General features: G+C 33.6%; 1 protein-coding gene across 2 annotated transcripts in view; it reads right to left on the bottom strand.

The window, feature by feature from the left end:
* LOC129754158 (diacylglycerol kinase eta-like) overlaps positions 1–20,087 on the bottom strand; it is a 418,758-nt gene that overhangs the window by 27,120 nt on the left and 371,551 nt on the right. For both annotated transcript variants that reach the window (XM_055750049.1, XM_055750050.1), the window contains 3 exons: positions 17,241–17,386; positions 216–506; positions 26–151 (listed from right to left, as the gene is read on the bottom strand). In XM_055750049.1, coding sequence (XP_055606024.1) covers positions 26–151; positions 216–506; positions 17,241–17,386 — 563 coding nt within the window. The remainder of the gene's footprint in view (positions 1–25; positions 152–215; positions 507–17,240; positions 17,387–20,087) is intronic.

The raw sequence follows: 20,087 nt of genomic DNA, 5'->3' as shown, positions 1-20,087 counted from the left end.
AATTTTAAAGCTAAATGCCGCTTACGTATCAATTGGTCTTTCTGAGGCACTTTTTTGAGCAATTTCTTTCAATGTTCGGAATAATTCGTCGTCACCATGAAGACCAGCTTCTTCTTCCTTCAGAGTATCTAAAAACATACCTAATTTTTGTCTGGAAAAAGACGGAACGTTCAGTGAATCTCAATTTTTAGGCGTTAATTAGTTTAAGCCCATACCTTAAAATATCACATTTGATGCTTAATTGCTCTTCGTCGGAGCTATTTTCCCTTACTCTAGTGATAAAGTCGTTGACCGTTCCGCACAGTTCTCGAGTCGACTGGAGCAGCGCCGCGGCCCCGTTGTCGTCGTTGTTGGTCACAATTGACTGCAGATGCCCGAGGGCTTCGTCCTCGTACTGGAACAGCACCGGATCCGGATGGTGCGAGATCGACATCTTGGGGGTCCGGGTCGGGACCGGCATTGGGGCAGCCAGGCCGATGTCCCGCTCGAACACCATCACGCTCCAGCTACAGGAAGACAAGGAAAAACATTTATGATTACATGATATGTTGGATTTATATTTTACTAGCAGATTTTACCCGGCCTTGCTCGGGTTCACATAAAAAATAAATCAAAATGAGTCGTTTGAATTTTCAAAACTTTGGAAGATATTCATCATTTTAAGAAATATGTTAGTCTTTCTAAAGTTTTTATTGCGGTTATTCACTGTGTTTATCGTTTTCACTGCGCTTATTTGTTTCATTTCGTCTTATGAAGATAAAAACAAATGGTAAAATTGTTATTTATTTTTCCCATCTCCCCTCTAAAAAAATCTCTTAATTTTCATGATGGTTCCCTGTACAATGGTATATTAAAGTTTTATTTACTGAAACATTTCTTAATAGACTTCTGAATCTAGTGGAATCATGTTAAAAACCCATTTTTCAAGTTTTCAGTTGTATGTTTGCCTTTACCGCTTTTTAATTTCACACTGTTTCATGAGTATTTGTTCTTAAATGTTGAAAGTTCCACTAATAGTTTTTGGAAGTTTTCGAAAACGAATCATCTTAACTGAAGATACTATTATAATGTTATGAAAAAGGTTTTATTTGAATTTTATTTCAAAGTTTCTATTCTTGTTAAATTCAATGTTAATTTATTTAGATATCATTTGTTTGAATTCGCAGTTCTAAATGGTTTTACAATAATTGTTTTCAAAATTGGAAAGTAGAATTGAACACATTGATAACCAAAAATAACTCAAAAATTATAAATTGGTCAATGAATTTGAAATGTATACCTACCACTAAAAATCTCAGATTTAATTATCTGATCGTTTTTCTAACTCCCCGTTTAAATTCCCCAATGGCTATCAAAGCGTTGAAATCGAAGCCTTCAACTTTTAACTATAAATGTTATTATTTTTTCTTTCTCCCTGAGGAATTCTAAAAATATAAAAATAGTTTGTTCTTGAAAGCTGGAATTTATGAAAATCTGTTCAATAGTTTTTCAACACTCAGTCCAAATTGTTATTCGGCTGAAGAAGTCAGTTCACTGTTCACTATTCAGTTCACTGTATATTCTTCTAGATTTTCGAAGTCCCCCAGTACTTTGAAAACCATTTCAAGTCCTATTCAATAAGTAAGTAATTGTATCAATCCAAAATGCAAGCTCATTATTGCATCCAAAAATCTCGTACCAATACCACATGCTTTCAGCAGTAGCATGTACAAAAAAAACCCGCCAAAATTTTACCGTTCAAATTTTTAATGCTGAGCAAGCTTTGATTTGCTTTCCAGTACATGTGAACTCCTGGACGGTCGTTTCTAATGCCCGGCCCATGGTGATGGTGAAAATAACCCCGCCAAAGGAAAAAAAGCGGTTGCCAAAACAGGTGCCATGACTTTTGGTTCGTGTGAATAAAACCGAAAGTTGTATGGGAGGGTCCCTTTTCTTAGGTGGGAGGGGCTCATAACTACTACTAAAACCTTACCCTGGTTCAACTACATCTCTGCACAAAATTTCAGGCTGATCGGTTCAGCGGTGTGGATTTGCATAAGGTGCATACAAACAAACAAACATATATAGTCCAACTCATCTTTATATATTAGACTAGCTGATTTTACCCGGCCTTGCTCGGGTTCGCATAAAATAAAAATCCAAATGAGTCGTTTGAGTTTTCAAAATTTTGGAAGCTTTATATCTATATATATAAAAATGAATGTTTGTCTGTCTGTCTGTTCCCTATAGACTCGGAAACTACTGAACCGATCATCGTCAAAACTGGCATCTGAGGGTTTTTGAGACCGGGGATGGTTTCTGTTATAGTCAAAACTCTATCCGACTTAAGGAAGGAGAGGCTTCCATACAAAATTTGTAGTTTTTCGAAACAAATTAAAGTCATGACATCCATTTTCTTGAGATTTTTTTTTCCTTTGGGCGGTTTGTTTTTCGTCTCTATGGTCGAGGCGTCGCAAGCCGACGTCGCAAAAGGAAAGTAACCCAGGCATAGCATACTGATCAGCAGGAATATTTTGGCGCGTATTTCTCAACCAAGCATATTTTCTTTGAGGGGTTTGTTTTTCGTCTCCATGGGCGAGCAAACGTCGTCGCAAGAGGATAGTAACCAAAGCACACTGTTCATTGATTGCTGGAAAATTTAACAATAAAGCGCCTGTTTCTCAAACACGTGGGGCGATATGCAACCTAGATGTGTTTTTTCTTGCTTATTTGATTTGTACACAGCACGTGGTAATAAATGACGCCTCGATGTGACACGGATTGGAATTTTATCAATCGAATCAAAACCAATTGAAAGATTTGCATAAATACTTCCATATTTAGTTCGTGTGAATGTAAGTAGAATTCGACTTTTCATTCAAGGAACATTAAAACATGTTCAAACGTTCAACTTTTACTGTTAAAAAAAATTAAAAATAATGTTTTCTTCTAGAAATTGTTAGTTCGGCCCAAAAACACAACTGAAACGAATTTAGAAATGAAAATGGGAGCTTTTTATTTTAAATAATTCTGAAAAACCATCGTACTTTTTGCTTACATACCAATTCAAGTACGTACTTAACATGAAAAGTGTTTTTGTGTTGGATGGCTGCATAAAAGAGATCTTTGATCCGCTTCGTTTTTGAAAAGGGAGACTTTAGAACTGATATTCAACTGGACGCAAAATTTTTAGTTTACCCTTAAAGTGTTAAAAACAATATTCCCTTCTGTCAACTTACACGGTGGGGCAAGGGCAAACGTCAAACTTTTAAGAAATTCATCTTTAAAATGATTCAATATGTTGGAAAGACCAAAAGGGGAGTAACAAACCTAAATTTATATTGCAGGAATACTGCAGATATATCAGTGAAACTTGATAGAACAAAAAACAGGAATTCGTATTAAATCCATTTTAAAGCCTGACGCATCTGTAAATAAGCTTTGCATTGACACTTGCCCCAATAAACGGAACAAATGTAAACTTAGAAATTTGTTTCATTTTTGAATATTTGACTTTCAAAGAGAAAATAGAAAAAACGCTAAGAACTTATTAAGTGATGCAACTGATATTTTTTAATATATTTATATGTTTACCGTAGTAAATTTATTTAGAAAAAAAGAAATTTGCACTGTATTTAATACATAACTAATTTAATATATTTTTCATTACCATGGTAAGGGCTGTTTGGGTATCGAGCCGGTTAAATTTGCCTACCTTCTTCAAGCAGTGGGGGACAAAATTGAAAAAGATGGGAGAGCTCCCATGTAAATTTAAGATAAAGATCTTTTCAAAGGAGGGCCATATTTAAAAAGGTTTTTTTGGGTACAGAGTACAAATTTCAGATCTTGAAAAACGAGTTCAGAGATCAAGTTTCAGAAAATAATAAATACCATCTTTGAATTGCAATTCAGAACTGCAGCTGCAGCTCTCATTTCAAAGTTGTTGGTTCTGAAGTATGATGAAGTTTGATTTAAAAAAAATGCTCTCTAAAATCTAAATTTGAATAAATTTTTACAAATTACATTTATTTCTGGAAGGTGTAGCAAAGCACAACGGGTCAGCTAGTTCATCATAATTAAGAAATTTGGCGCATGTTTAGCCATGTAAAGTTTGTTAGTCTTTTTAAAGTTTTTATTGAGATTATTCACTGTGTTTATCGTTTCATATTTAAGAAAAACTTATAGATGTGAGGTTTTAATTTAAAGACATTCAAAATAATTTTCCTTGAATGCTTATTCATCCTATCACGAAAAACATTTTTTTCACCCACCATTTTCAAGGAAGCTTGAATGGATTTGGCATTTTTTTTTATCTTCAAATGATAATTTTTCTTTTTTCTTTCCTTTCTCTCATTTAATAAAAATTTCTTTTGGAGTTCATCCCCCTTTTCAAAATGGATGATCTCCCTGTACAATAGTATATTCAAGTTTCTGTGCTTAGAAATTTCTAAAAAGACTTCCGAATCTGAGTTTATGAGTACTTTTCCTTAAATGCTGAAAGTTCCACAAACAGTTTTTTGAAGTTATCAAAACAAATCATCTCTAAACCTGAAGTTACCATTATAATGTTAAGAGAAAGGTTTTATTTAAATTAAATATCAATGTTTCTATATATTCTTGGGCGCAAACAACCCATTAATTTTGGTGAAGGGTGATCACTGTTAAAATTCTTAGATATCATGTGTTTGAATGCGCAGTACTAAGCGGTTCTACCATAATTTTTCTCAAAATTGGATGATAGAATTGAACACATTGATGACCAAAAATGATTCAAAAGTGACCAATTTAATTGAATTGTATAATTCTAAAAATCTCAGATTTGTTATATTTATTATCTTATCTATTTTCATCGAGATATTTTTATATCTCATCTATTTTCTAATTCCCTGTTTAAATTCCCCGACGGCTATTAACGGCTATTATTATTTTTTCTTTCTTTGTGAGGGATTCCAAAAATATGTTGATTCTTAGATGCTAGAATTTATTAAAAAATGTTCATTCGTTTTTCAGCATTGATTCCTAAAAGTTATTCAGCTGAAGAAGACAATTCACTGTTCACTGATCAGTTCACTGTACATTCTTGTAGTCTCTGAAATCCCCTTGGTGGCGGTAGAGAGCACTTTGAAAACCACTACAATTCAAGTTAATATATTTCTAACAGGCTTGTTGTATTTTTCAATGCGAAGTGTAGACTCATTATTTCATCCAAATACATCCACGTGCTTTGAATAGTAGAAGGACAAAAAAAACGCCAAAGTTTCCCCTTTTAAATCCTTAATGCTCAGCAAGCTTTGATTTGCTGTCCAGTACACGTGAACTCTGAATGGTCTTTTCTAATGCCTGGCCCATGGAGATGGTGAAAAAAAACCCCGCCAAAGGAAACGAAAATCTGTTAGCAAAATGTGTGCCATGACTTTTGGTTTGTGTGAATAAAACCGAAAGTTGTATGGGAGGGTCCCTTTTCTTAGGTGGGAGGGGCTCATAACTATTACTAAAACCTCACCCTGGTTCAACTACATCTCTGTACCAAATTTCAGGCTGATCGGTTCAGCGGTGTGGATTTGCATAAGGTGCATACAAACAAACAAACATATATAGTCCAACTCATCTTTATATATTAGATTTTATTAATTACGTTTGTTTAATGAAAAGAAAAAAAAAGGAATTGAAATGTGTATTATTTTGAAAAATCAAACAATTTTTTAACCTATCTCAAAAATTAAAAATCAATCAACCATATTTCAAGCCCTTCAAACAAAAAAAAAGCTTCAAACTCATTGAGTAAATGACATCATAAATCTCCTCAACATATTCAAAGTTTTTTTTTCAATCAATTTTATTCGTTACAACTTTCGAGAAAAAAATACTGTCAAGCTGACATCTTTGGAACCTAGTTCAAAATTTAAATCCATCCATCATTCTACGACAGTCAATCAACACGTTTTACTGGATGGTGACATCCCCCGTGAAACGAGAATATTCAAAACAGTGATTACATATTGATGAGTATCAATCTATAGGCCTTCGGCGGCTTTACTGTTTCTTTTTTTTTGTTTATCTGTCCCTGATTATGCCCTTTTCTACGGACTTCTACGCGGGTACAGTAAGCGTGGTTCGAATATTATTCCGCAGAAAAAAAAAATTATTTCATTTTTAGCGAGAAAGGTCAATTTTCGCCATTCCATCATTAATGAAATTTTTATTTGAAAAGAAAGAGAGAATAACTTGATGCCTACGACTATACATCCTGTATAACTGGAAGATTAAATTGTATTTTTATTTTAAAAAACTGTTAAGTTCTGTTACAGCTGAGAAGGTAGTTTTTTTTCTGTAATTTCACATATTATGTTTGTTGCTTCTTGTGTTAGGATGGCGAATGATTAGTTTTTAACATTCTTTTTAACAATGATTTACATTGTTTGACAATTATTTATTTTTTTTATTTACATAGTATTCCGTCTCACGACATAACTTGACGAACATAATTCCTAAAATTCACTCGGTTCATAGCAACCGTTCTCCAATTTCTCGGGCACCCCACGTTCGCCAGATCGCGCTCCACTTGGTCTAACCACCTCGCTCGTTGCGCCCCCGCTCGTCTTGTTCCTACCGGATTCGTAGCGAACACCTGTTTTGCAGGACAGTCGTCCGGCATTCTCGCAACATGTGAAGTAGACAATGTGCAACTCGAGACCCCATACACCCAACCTTCGGGTAGTGGTCATATCACCTCTTGTCTGCAACTCCGATTCTCTACCTCCCCGTGGTATTAGCTGGGGTGCGAGCAACCTTAGCGGAGATCGGGTACCCAACCCCGGTGGATGCTTTGGTCGCATGCAGAATGAGTTAGGGGGCTTCGTACGCGTCTGTTCTCCATGTTAGGGGCGGCGTGCGGAGTGCAACAACGTCCTGGTGGTGTTCGGGACCCAAAACAGCAACATCACGACGGTCCTCCTGCGAGATAGTGGGGTTAGCTGCGGGCCTTGCGAGCCTGTGACTACTAAAAAACATAAGCAACGAATAACGAACAACAAATTGTTTGACAATCTTGATCTTTAATGCATAAGTAAACTCGTATTTTTTTTTTAAATTTAAATGTTGAATAGTACAACAGAACTGAAAAATGAACAAAGATTTGGACATGGAAACAAACAATTTCCAACAAACAAAAATCTAGAGAAACTGTTCTTAATTCCCTCGCTGCCAAACAGGGACCGAAAACAGCACGAACACAGTAAGTGCAACACAATTTGATGACACAGCACTTCCGAAACGAAACTGTGCTGTGTCTGTGTCAATCTAAATTTGTTGCGTGTCGGCCGCAACACAGCACAGTATGCGACACAGTTGACGACACAGTGTGTTCGTGTGCCGGTCCCGATACGATTATCATTGTTCAGCTTTTTTTTTCAATTCGTCGCCTACTTGCTAGCAGCCGAACTGGATAAATTTTTTTCTTTTGCTTTTGCTCAACACAATGTAAGTGAAGAGCTTCGCCATTGAAAATACGGAGAAATACTGTCCAGTCAAGTGCGACGGGTGAAAAAATAGCCTTGCTCGTAACAACACTGTGCTGCGTGCTGTGTTATCCTCGACACGACACAACTGGGAACTGTGTCGTGTTGATTTGATGCAACACAACACAATTGAAGTGCTGTGCCAAACCAAAGTGTCGCACACAAAAATTTATGTGTCAGCACTCCAGGATTTGTGTTGCACGTTATGTACTGTGTTGTGTTTGTGTTTTTTGTCGGTCTCTGCTGCCAAATGATAACAATGGATTTTCCCGTACGTGTCTTTATGTTACATAAATATTACGTTCTTTCTCATGAAACTTAAAAAAAGAGTTTCATCCAGATTAAGGTTTTGCAAATTCCATCGCATTCAATAAAAATTCTCCAGGTTGCCTTCTCTTATTCCTACTTAGTAGCTCAAAGATATGTTAGCCTTTTCAGAATATTGCCAACTTAAAATTTCTGACCGAGATCTGCACCCGCTGAAATGCACGTTTCCGGTTTCATTATCTTTTAAGAAGCATTTCAGAATTTCGATCATTTACCCGTCCAACTTAGGGACTGTTCAGATACCATACGGCTTGATTTTACAATACAAATATTTAAATAGGTAGGTTTTAATTATGTAGTTATAGACAAAAAAGCTTTTTGACAATGTGTCGATATCTTAAGTAAACATTTAGCAGTGTTGTAGAACAGGTATTAGATATTTGAATTTTTATCTTCATTCTTTTTCCATCAAACAAAAACTACAGTTTTTTTTAAACATATATGCAAAAGCGCACAGTACGTGAAATCTGGAACGTACTTTCTCAAAAGTAACAATTTTCATGGCTCATAAAACGTTATATCTGAACTCTTATTCAAGGACGATTTAAGTATTTCGTTTAAACGCCTTGATATATAAAGAACAAATAAAAGATTGTTGAAGCTTAAAAGTTTTTTTTCCATAAATTATTCAAACTTTTGATTAATTTTTTCTGTATTGGATATGCTTTAGAGCAAAGTTAATACACATTTAGCACGTTAAGCCTTTGCAAAACGGTTTATTGAATTAGCCCAGGGGGTGTTTAAAATACGAATGTGTGTGTAGAATGGTAAAGTAAAAATGGATTATAATAATAAAATATAACATAACACTTTCAATATGATATGAATCCAAATAAATTTAAATTCTTCATTATGATATTCGTATCAATCGGCTAGAGCACAATATCCGTGAATAAAATCTATATGAAACTTTTAATTTTTTTTCAGAATGTCTTTTTGAACATGCTATTTTTCTAATTAGTTCAACATTCATGTACGAATGGTTTCTACATTTGCATAATTAAATTCATATAATTTTTTTTAACACAGTTTACTATATATTAAAGAGTAAAACAATTCAGATTAAAAAAAAGAATGAAGAAAACATTTTAAAATTGCATGCCGCAAAGCTTTAATCAGCTGTATTTACATCAAAGTACATGAATTTTTCATGTTCTCCAATTCCCGGGATCGCCGGAAAATGGTCACTCTACTTCTTATGTCTTATATAGAATTAGCTAGACGGTTTTGTTTTATTTTGTAGAAATAACAAAAAAATATTTAATAGATTAAACAAAAATTAGCTCATGGTATTTTTATTACGATGTTTCAATGTATCCATGAGTTATTGAACAAAGTATGCGGAAAATTGCAAAAATCAAATTTATGTATGTAAAGTAGTTTATGGAAAGTCATTGTTATTTCTTCAGATTGGCAAATTCTAGCAAATTTTTTAATCGCAATCAATCACAAACACATTTCTGCACTAACTTAACAAGGTTTGGAAGAAATCTTCAAAATCGTATTGAAATGAATTGAGAATTTTAAAAATTATTTTTCAACTATGATGGGGCACAACTTTTATAATACTTAAAATGATGAGTTCAAAGCTGATGAGTTGTGTTTTTCGAATTAAAATGTTATAATTTAACTAAATCAACAACTGCTATTTTCATTTTAAAAAAAGTCATGCATTAGAGGGTTAATCTTTAAATTTTGAAAGGCTTTCTAAAGGATGATTTCCATTTCTTTTGGGGCAAAATGCGCATATGGGTGTACCCAAACCCGCCGATTAACGTTTAATACGTGTTCATTGAATCAAGAGCCTCCGAGAGCGTTTGCCAGGTAAAAAGACTTCTATTTTACTTAATAGATTGGAAAATGTATTGCTACGCGCACTTCTGCCAGATATGCTGACATTTTTGTGAATAATTAATTAAATCTTTATGAAATTCAGGAATTTCAAATATTTCCATTGATATTCAAGTTATGTTTTCCAATGCAACGTAGATATTTCTTTATAATTGTTGTGATGTAAACTACTGCACATGAGTTTGAACAAATATAAAACATGCTTAACGGAGCGCTTCGCCCTGTTTATTAAAAATGGTACAAAAAAAGTTTTTAGTTATGTGATGAATGTAAAGACCAATATTCATCATTAAAACAGATGACATGTGATTTTTTTTTTTGCTTTCAGATGCTGTAATTCCTTACAAGAAAAAAAATGAAAAATTGCAAGAAAAACTCCTAAAAATATTAGTTTTCGTTTTTAGGAACGCACAATAGTGTAAATAGATAAGACTGGCATTTTCAGAAATTTTGAAAATTGTCTGTTTAATGAAATACTGATAGTAGCGCATCTTGTCAGTCAAAGACTTAATAAGTTAATAAGTTAATAATAAATAATAACTTTCTAAAATAAGTTCTAGCAGTTGCTAATTTTCAGGGTTACTAGCGAACCGGCAAAGCCGGGAATAACGGGAAAAACTTTGGAATTTCGTCGCGTCACCGGGAAACCGGGAAAAAATCGGGAATTTCGGGACCTCCCCGGGAATATTGTCATGATTGAATTTTTTCCACGAAATTTCGAAAATATTTTTAAAATGTTTTCTAAATTTAAGTATAGTTTTTACTGTCCCGATATAGATTTCTCTCATAAACGATTATTTTAGTTCATTTTTTAATAAATAAACTAAATTTGAATCGCTTTTTTAAATATTTGCGTAGCAATATGAGATATCTCATTTTTTTAGCTCTCCGCAATTGTGCTACACTTACAAGCATAACTCAAATAACTTATAATGGAACTATTATCGACAAAACTCAACACAAAACTAACTACAGTCGAACTTGGATAAGTTAAAGTTCAAAAGACTGAATTTTTTTGCGCTTAAAGAGATTTCTAACTTAACCTGTTTCTCTTTTCTAGACAACATACAAATGCATTAAAGTGATCTAGAAATGCAACGTATCAATATATATTTGATGAAAATCCACTGATTTATAAGAAACCAGTTGATGCATTAGTTCTAAGTTTTTTCGCGTGAGTTTTAATATAGAACTATGGATATTTGTTCTTTGGTAACCCAACATCATTTTGGTACCAAAACTTCAATACAAAAGTAGTATTTTCTTTAATTTGCTTAGTCTAGTGAGGCAAACGACCCTAGCTTATAGAGGTTTCAAACTCCCACATACAAAGGTTATGTGTTTTGAAAAGCAAGGGATTTGGTGTTTTCTTACATTTATAAAGGTTTCTCGCTTATCCAGGTTCGACTGTACCAGTTTTAGTTTTCGACGTCAAATGTCAAGTGTTCGATATACATCTATATATATAAAAAGCAATTTCCGTATGTTTGTTTGTTTGTTTGTTTGTTTGTTTGTTTGTTTGTTTGTTTGTCCTCTATAGACTCAGCCGTCTTAAGAGCTAGAGGTCTGAAATTTGGCATGGATGCTCATTAAGACCAGGAATGATGAAAAATGTTTTCAGATTTTCGGATGACCCCTTCTTAAAGGGGTCGTCCATACAAGACAAATATTGTTTTCGCGATATTGACGTTACTTTTCGTCGGGACGTGTTGAAAATTGGCACGTGAATGTTTTGAAAGACGATCAGTTGATTATAGGTGTCAAGGTGTGTGTAAGGGGTCAGCCAAAGGGGTCGTCCATATTAACTGTTCGCTGTTTTTGCGATATTGACGTACATCGTATTCAACTGAAAATTGGTACACAATAGTGACGTGCAATCGATTTGAGGTATCAAATTTAGTGTAAGGGGCCGGCAAAAAGGGTCGTCCATATTAAATTTTCAATATCTTAGTGATATTGACGTTTTTATACATCGGATTGGAATGCAAATTTGCATGTAGGAGTTATTAGGGACAAACAATCGATTTCACTTATCCAAATTAAAAACAGGGTTCGGCCAAGGGGGTCGATCATATTTACTTTTCCCTGTTAATGCGATATTGTCGTTATTATACATCGGATTCAGATGAAAATTGGTACAGTTCGGTAGTTTTCAGGGACGATCAATCGATTTCAGGTATTAAATTCAGTGTAAGGGGCCGGCAAAGGGGGTCGTCCATATAAACCTTTCAATATTTTTGCAATATCGTCGTTATTTGTAATGAAAATTTGCACACGGTAGTTTCCGGGGACGGGCAATCGATTTTAGATGTCAAATGTTTTGCCAGGGGTCGACGAAACTGGTCGTCCATATAAATTGATTTTTCACTGTTTTTAGCAATATTGACGTTATTATGCAATGGATTGCTTTAAAAATTTGCACACTGTAGTTTTGAGGGAAGGGCAATCAATTTCAGACATCAAAGATTGTATAAGATGCCACCGAGAGGGCTTTAGCTTTTCGGCAATAATAGTGTTGTTATGCAAGAATCGAGTCAAAATTTATACACGGGGGTTTTTGGCATGGTCAATTGAATCCTGATTTCAAATTTAGTAGCAGACTACAGAAAAAGTAATCGTCCAATGTTTTTGCAATTATTACTTAACAATGAATTCGGAGGTGCATCTGGAAAGTTTTCAGCAATTGACTTTCATACAAACTGTTCATGACATATTCCAAGTTAAAAGCGAAACGGAGTTCGTATGGGATCAGCTAGTATTTCATAAAATTGTTTTATGCAAAAAGCAAATAATTTAGCAGCGTAAGACGACTGAATTGGCCTGAGGAACGAAGCATTATATCGCAAGTGTTAAATTTTTAATTCTTACTACGTTAAACTTTTGCTTAAAGTTTCCTACGCTATCATATGTTTTATTTGAAAATTTTATCTAAAACAAGCTCCTGTCTAAATCTAAAGTCGTTACCCTGAGATTAAAGTTCAGCCCTGTCTTACATACGATTTTCTATAATTTTAACGAATCTTTTGATCAAATGACTAAAATTACTTCTAAAGTTATTCTTTGTTTGGTATTTAAAAAAAATTGTTCTTAAACATGTCTTTAGATTTGTTCAAAAATATATAACGGCATTCAGAAGATAACTAAATATTTACTTGCAATCTGAGGATTTTGTAAGATAATTCCTTATTCAAGTTGATTTGATATTATGTATCGATGTATTTTGTACATATTTCTATACAAACTATACAATTTTTTTTCTAGAACTCTATACAAATTCTAGAAAATTTCATAGTAGCTTAAACGTACTTCATTATAGCTTCAACATCAATTCAATCGGACTTATTTTTGCAAAATTGTTGAAATTGTGAAGCATAACATAGAATAGATGCCAATTTCGTTAGATTCGTTAAAACCTGTCAATTTGATACGAGAAGACTACGCGTTAGAAGACGCCGAAGTATTTGTTATGATTTTTAACAAGTTAACAAGGTTTTGGGATACAATATGTAGTTAGAAATTTGAGGCATTAGCATTCAATTTTTTTCTTCACCAGGATTTCATCTCAAAAAAACAAGTACATATAATAAATAACGAGAAAATCATCATTTATAACCGTGCAAAAATAGGAGAAAACAGAGAAAAACTTTAGAATTTCAAAACGAAATATCGCTAGCAACCCTGAATTTTTATGAAGCTTTAAAAGCATGGGAGATATTGAAGGCTTCAATTAAATTTTATGTATTTATTTAAATTAGCAAGTAGTAAGCTTATGTTTGTTGTAAACAACAACAACAAGTATAACCATTTCAAGCGTTGATGACAACGTATCAATGTTACGACATAAAAATAAGAAATTAAGTTTACGGTTCAAATCACATTTACTTCCTACTTTTTAAATCTTGATTAAAATTTAAGACTTTTGTTTAAATTTTGTTCTGAAGACTCTGCAATAAAAATAATGTTAAACAACAAACCAATAAATGATTCATTCCAAGCACCCCTCAATTGGAGAACCGATTTTCATTTTTCACTATTCAAAAATAAATTGCACAGCATTAGCCAGATTATTTCTTGAGCTTTTCAATTAACTTTTTTTAAGAATTGAGTATGTTATCGTTGAAATTTATTTTTTTTAATGAATTGATTTTAACAATTATTCTTTATTTGAAACATAATTTTGTCAAAAACATAGCTATGTCACAAACAGTTATTGCAAAATTCTGGTAAAAAGCCATTTTTCAGCATGATATTAGATAAAGAATAATCACTGCAAGTTTACGCTCTAAAATCGGTGATACCTAAAGATATCTATTTTAAAGCGTTGTTACGCAAACAATTCACTTTAAACGTCACATAATGGCGAAAATTAGAAGTCTCTTTAAACTTTTTTAGAGGAATTAAATGCAATTTTCAGAATGAAAATCGGTTCAGGTTGTGAGTTGCACCCGGGTAAAGAATGCGTGTTGATATAGCTCAGTTGGCAAGTCATTTACTTCCTGAGCCGATGTCCGTGTGTTCGAACCCAGTTGTACCGGATACATTTTTCAATGACTGTTCGTCACTGCATCGTTGATATAAGTCGCGAATGACATCAAGATGTTAAAACGACTAAAATCAAAACACAAAAAAAACTTAGTTTTTTTTTTCGCAAAAACGCGGTTGTTTTGAAACGTCTCTAATAAAAACATATAAAATCGCGCTTGTTGAACACTAGATTCGAGAAAAAAAATTATCTTAAACATGAACTTCTCATCGATTTTTTAAAGAATACTTGTGTGAATCATAAAGCTGGTAGTTATCGGTTATTTGAATAAAAATCTACCAAAACTTCAACTTTTTCATATATCTATATTAGAATAAAAACAAAAACCGCTAATAGCTTCTATAACTTGCTGGCATTATGTCAAAAAATAAGTATCCACGCAATAAATGCAATGGGGTTCAAAAAATCTTTGAACATAGAAAACTTTATAGATTAACTTTTTTTATCAAACGAATTTTTAGTAAAATTATTCTAAAAAACGGTCTTCATTTGATATTTCCACCTCAAAGAATGTTACTAGAAAATCCAAATCGAACCCTGTATTATAAAATCTAGCAAAAGAGACTTATAACTGAATTACAAATTTGATTAAATTAAAATATGTAGGTACTAGCACAGAGATCAGACGTACAAGCTAGCCCACGAAACTTGTGTAAAATTTCCAACGATCGTTTTGAACCAATTTTTGTTTTTTGGCTGGGCCACCAGATGTCTCCAAACTCACCAAAGAGAACTGTCAAAACCAAACTGTGGAAAAAACAAAATTTTGGTCAGTTTTGAACAAGCCGTAGGAACTGGTTGGCATGTTTCAAGAAAATTTCTATTGAAGTTTCGTAAAATTTTCGTCCAGTTGCATAATGGGACAATTTATTAAAATTTTCATGCTATTTCTATTAAGCCAAAAATACTAAATTTTGGATACTGGGATGTAAAAGTGATACTTGAAATTAATCCGCTTTGAGATGTCCAGAATCAGTTCTGATGGGTGAAACTGATCGTCGTGAATGTTCCTAATTGACTGGATATAGCCGATTCGTCCTCTGCCGTTGAAGAAGAGCAAAAACTCATTATAAAACTGTTAGTTATTTCGACTGCCTCAGTTGTGCAAAAATGAAGGAATGAATGGAAGTTTATCACCGGTAGGTTCTTTTTATACGGTCTTTACTTATTCAACCATAAAACCAAGTGAAATGTACGTAACGTTTCGGGTTACTTGTTTTACTCACCGAAAAAGGTTAATAAGTAAATACCGCGTAAAATAAAGGAAGTGAAATTCAATTCAGTAAAAAGTAACTCTTACACTGCATTTGTTTATCAAAAATTGACCCGTCTATTTTAGAGCAACATTAGTTTAATTATTAATTAGTTAAAATACGATTACGCCTTTTCGAAAACTGGACACTTGAATATTTGATTTGTAATTTTTGAACAGCGCAATAGATGGCACTGTTTTCAAATGAATTCCCAACGTATTTTTTAGATGTCAGGATTTGAAATTTACACACTTTTTTGAAGAATTTTTGTTCGAGCTTGTACGTCTGTTCTCTGTGGTACTAGCACAAGGTCCCATGCAAAATTTGAGCCAGGTTATACTAGGGAAAGGGGTCGCTCAACAAACCTGAAGTTTGTATGGAATTACGTGGATTTTGTTCAGGATGAACAGAAAAAGCTATTTTTCTACATACTGGTCTTTATCAACCGATTTTTCTTTGAATTTGAGTGTTTTGAAACTTTTCCTAGTATTAGTTTTTCTTTAAAAATATTAACGTGATCGCACAAAAAAATTCTAATAAAATTTATGTGCGCATTGTTGCCAACCTTATCTGCGTATATGGGCCATTTTCAGTAAATAAAGCATCAATTTTAAGATTATACTTTGATTTACTTCATGTAGCTGACCATAAAAATTCGTGACGTCACAACGCTTTGCAAAATCGTGTTTTGAAAATAAGGGGCGCGTTGTGACGTCACGAAGTTTTTTAAATAAAAAACAGTGATTTGTTGGTCGTTATGAATTGATACTTTTCTGAAATTTTCATAAAGTTTGATCGAATAGAAGAGCAGAAAAATTGGGTTCAATAAAGAATCTGGAAAGTGGAAAAAAATGGCGCGTTGTGGCGGCACTATTTCTTTCGCTCATATTTTGATAACTATTCGTTCAGTAAAAATAATTTTGATTCCAAATTATAGCGAATTCAATTCTGAACTCAGAAATATAATTTTTTTTTCAATGTGCGCTTTGAACTGTAAAATTTACGTACAATATACCAAAAAATTGTTTTACAAACGCTGTGACGTCAAGCTGGAATTTAAAACATTCATTTGATCTTCCGTTACACTATTAGTCTAACAGAAAACAATTTTTGTATGAATCTTGGCTTGAAGGTAGACTTAATCTAAATACTACTCGGAAGGCAATGTGATCATTCTGCATCGCGTTTTTATATACAAAATTTTGTTCGATTCATTAAATCAAACAATTCAAAATTCTGAGTGAAACGTTAACTTCTGGTATTTTTAAGTATTAAAAAATCCCACAAAACTCGTTTTTGAAAAATGATTCAACCATATTTCATGCTAAAGAGGTATGAAAGTAAGGTCGAATGAGTCATGCCATGAACATGGTCCAAAAAATGACATAAATCTAAATTCTAATTGTCGTTAACCCGATTTAAAGTTGCATTCTTTCTGTTTTACACATCATCTTTCGGCTGGCTTAATTGCATTGTCGGGTCAGAACCAAACAATCCCATTTATTGTATCTAAGTTTTTTACTTAATATCCTCTTCCAGCACAGCAAATTTGAGACTAATAGTATTTTTTGACGTTTTAAAAACATAAAATTGGAGCAATAAATAACTGATATTAAAATATGGCAGATTTTAAGGACAATTTCGATTCCAATAAAAAGTATCGATTTAAAATCAGTAAAAAATGTAATAATCTACTGTTGATGTTTTAAATAAAAAATAGTACATGAGTTTTTTCTCCCAGCAAACAAAAACACGCTCAAAACTACTCACCGATCCAACATCTTGGTGCTAGACTTCTCGTAGCGCTCCAGCAGCTGCGGCAGGTGTGCATCGTCGTCGCAGGAACTTCCCCAGCCGAGTACCCGGGCCAGGTCGTTTCCGGTTCCGAGTGGAAGCACCGCTATTTGGCATTGTTTCTGTGAGGGACAAAAAAGAGAAGAAAAGAATGAATGAACAGGCGAAAATATAATGGAAAATTAACCTACACGTATGGCACGCTTTAATGATGTCGTAAATTTATGACATTGCGTCTTTTTTTTCGTGGGCGACACATTAATGTGGTATTGCGCGCAATAAACGAAAAATCTAGAAATCATAAAGGCTCGTATTGAGATTAATGGCTTTGGCGCGACGAAGTCGAAAGGTGACGGACAAACATTGTATTCATTTTTGATTGCTATTAATTTTAAAAATATGTCAACACGGTTGGAATATGATTTATTTTTAAACTTTTGAAAATTTCGAACTCCTCTAAAGTATTTTGATAACAATTTAAACAGTTTACTTAAACTAAATGTCTCGCCTTATATGAAGAGAGAATTTAAGAAATTTCCTTTTTTTTTGTTGTTGGTACAACATAAAAAAAGCTCTGTTTTGAAAAATTCATAACGCTTGCTTGTTTACATCGGCCCGAAAACGCCCCAAACGAAAATTTACCCCTGACAGCCAAAAAATGTAGGAAGGTACTCTTTCAAGTCTACAAATCTTCTTCCGCGTATCCCCTTGCCCACGTCAAGTTGCTCCAGAGAGCGTGCTGCTTCCTTTATCCTCTGCCTGGTACCTTTGGACGCATTTGGACCTTTTGGTCCGGCAGTTTAGTCGGTCCGTTGGGCTTGTTGATCGGGTAATGGAAGAGAAAATTGGATCCATAAAATTTGCGTCCGGCGTATGTTCTTCCTTTTTTGCTTTCCTATTTTTCAAGATGTAGCTTATTGTTACCGGAAAGGTTGTTTGGCTGATTTACATCCATCTGTGATGGGAAGATTGCTGCCCGTTTTTTCCCGGAATCTTTCAGAACCAGGTGAGATTTTTCGATTCACGAACTCGATAATGGGTTGAAAGTCATTGTGTAAGCTCTAGGAAGAGATATTGAGTCCGTCGAGAGGGTTTCCCAATTTGTAAATTGAGTTTGAAAGGGTACATTGCTTTCTATTCGGGAGCCCCTTTTTTAAATAAAAAAAAACGTTTAGTCCTTTTTTGTTTTTCATTATCGTTATCCACAGTGGTACTGCTGAATTATTCATATGAAGGACTGGTAGTAGTACTAGGAAAATATAGGAAAAAATTTGATTGCTGTTCGATCCTTTCTTCAAATTTCAAGCCATGGATTTAGTTATTCTAAGTTGGTTCTCATAAGTTGAAGAATTGTTCAAACGAAATCTGACATGAGAAGCAAATTTCATAATTTCAAGATTCTGCTGAATTCTCTGATACAAAATTACGTTCCAGCCAAAAAAAGAAACAAAATTAAAGCCATGATATACCAACCACCGACCTAAGCATCAGGTGTGATTTGACCGGAAAATTTTCCCGACCCCAAATGGCGTCGGAAGCCCTTTCTGCTTTTTCGGTCCGTTTTATGATTTTTTACCCACGTCTTAGTACATCTGTGTGATAGATGCCAGCCAGCCAGGATAAAGCCGGGGCCAAAACTTTCAGACTTCATCCGAAGATATGGTTGCTGGTTCTTCACCGTTGGAAGTTTCATTCATTTTTTTGTTGTCTTCCGTTGGGTTCGGGATTTTATGGGCTTTCCAAGGACGTGGATCGTTCATTAAAACGATATAACCAAGCGGAACAACATAACAAATCCCGGTAATGACGTCAAATTTATGAGTTTCCACTCCAGCTGAGGGATGTCGAATTCGGAGTTTTTCTTTGTTTTAATCTGAATTTTCCGGCTGGTTTCTGCTAAAAAAACAGTTTTGGGAAAAATATTACTGGAAAATTCTTTTGTACAATTTAACATCTAAGAGTTTGATTGCGTATCAAATTTTTACCATTGCTTGTCAAATGGTCGTGAAATTAAATGAACAAACAAACAAACAAACAAGCAATTTTGGTGAGCACTGAGCATAAATTATTAAATCTCGTTTTGAGAATTAAATTTTGAATATTGTTTTTTCTGTGGTTTTCATTTTTATGATGATACATCCCTAGTTTAAAAAGTTCGTTTTCAATAAAAATACATCAATATCATCAACAACGGACTAAGACTATGGAGAAAAATACAACGAGAATGCGTTCCGTAAACTGGGGGAAAATTTATCACCGGGTTAACTTTGATCAACATGAAATTTTTGAAGATAATCAGAATTAACTAAGTCTGAAGTTGAAATATCTGAAAAATGTTTTCTACGCTTGAAAGCCCATAAACGAAGTTTATAATAGGCTAAATTTGATTTGTAGTTGGAGATTTTTTATATTACTTAAAATTTAATTTTTAAGTTCAAAAATATCTATTTTTTTTTCGAAGACTCACAAACAAACACCTCTCCTGATAAAATGATAGCATTTAGAAGCAAAAAGGTTGTTTTATAAGAAAGTTTTTTTTATCCTTTGTTTAGTTATAGCTTTAAAGTTATTTTTATAGTCATTCTATGATAATTTTTGGATATTATAAAAAACGGGCCTTTTCTATTAGAAAGCCTGTATAGAATAGTTAAATAACTAAAACACTATTAAATGGTTAAGATTAAACAAAAAATAACATAGGAACAGTGGGAGGACCTAGGAAATGGCATGAAGGTCAAATTTCATTTGTTTTTGAGGTAAAAAAATATAGAGAAATGTTTATAATTTTTGCCCCTAAATGTATGCAGCAACATTGTCCATCTT

This window comes from Uranotaenia lowii, chromosome 3, assembly GCF_029784155.1.
Source record: "Uranotaenia lowii strain MFRU-FL chromosome 3, ASM2978415v1, whole genome shotgun sequence".
Taxonomy (NCBI): Eukaryota; Metazoa; Arthropoda; class Insecta; order Diptera; family Culicidae; genus Uranotaenia; species Uranotaenia lowii.
The sequence above is the reverse complement of the archived record's forward strand: the minus strand, read 5'-3'. Positions and strand labels throughout refer to the sequence as shown.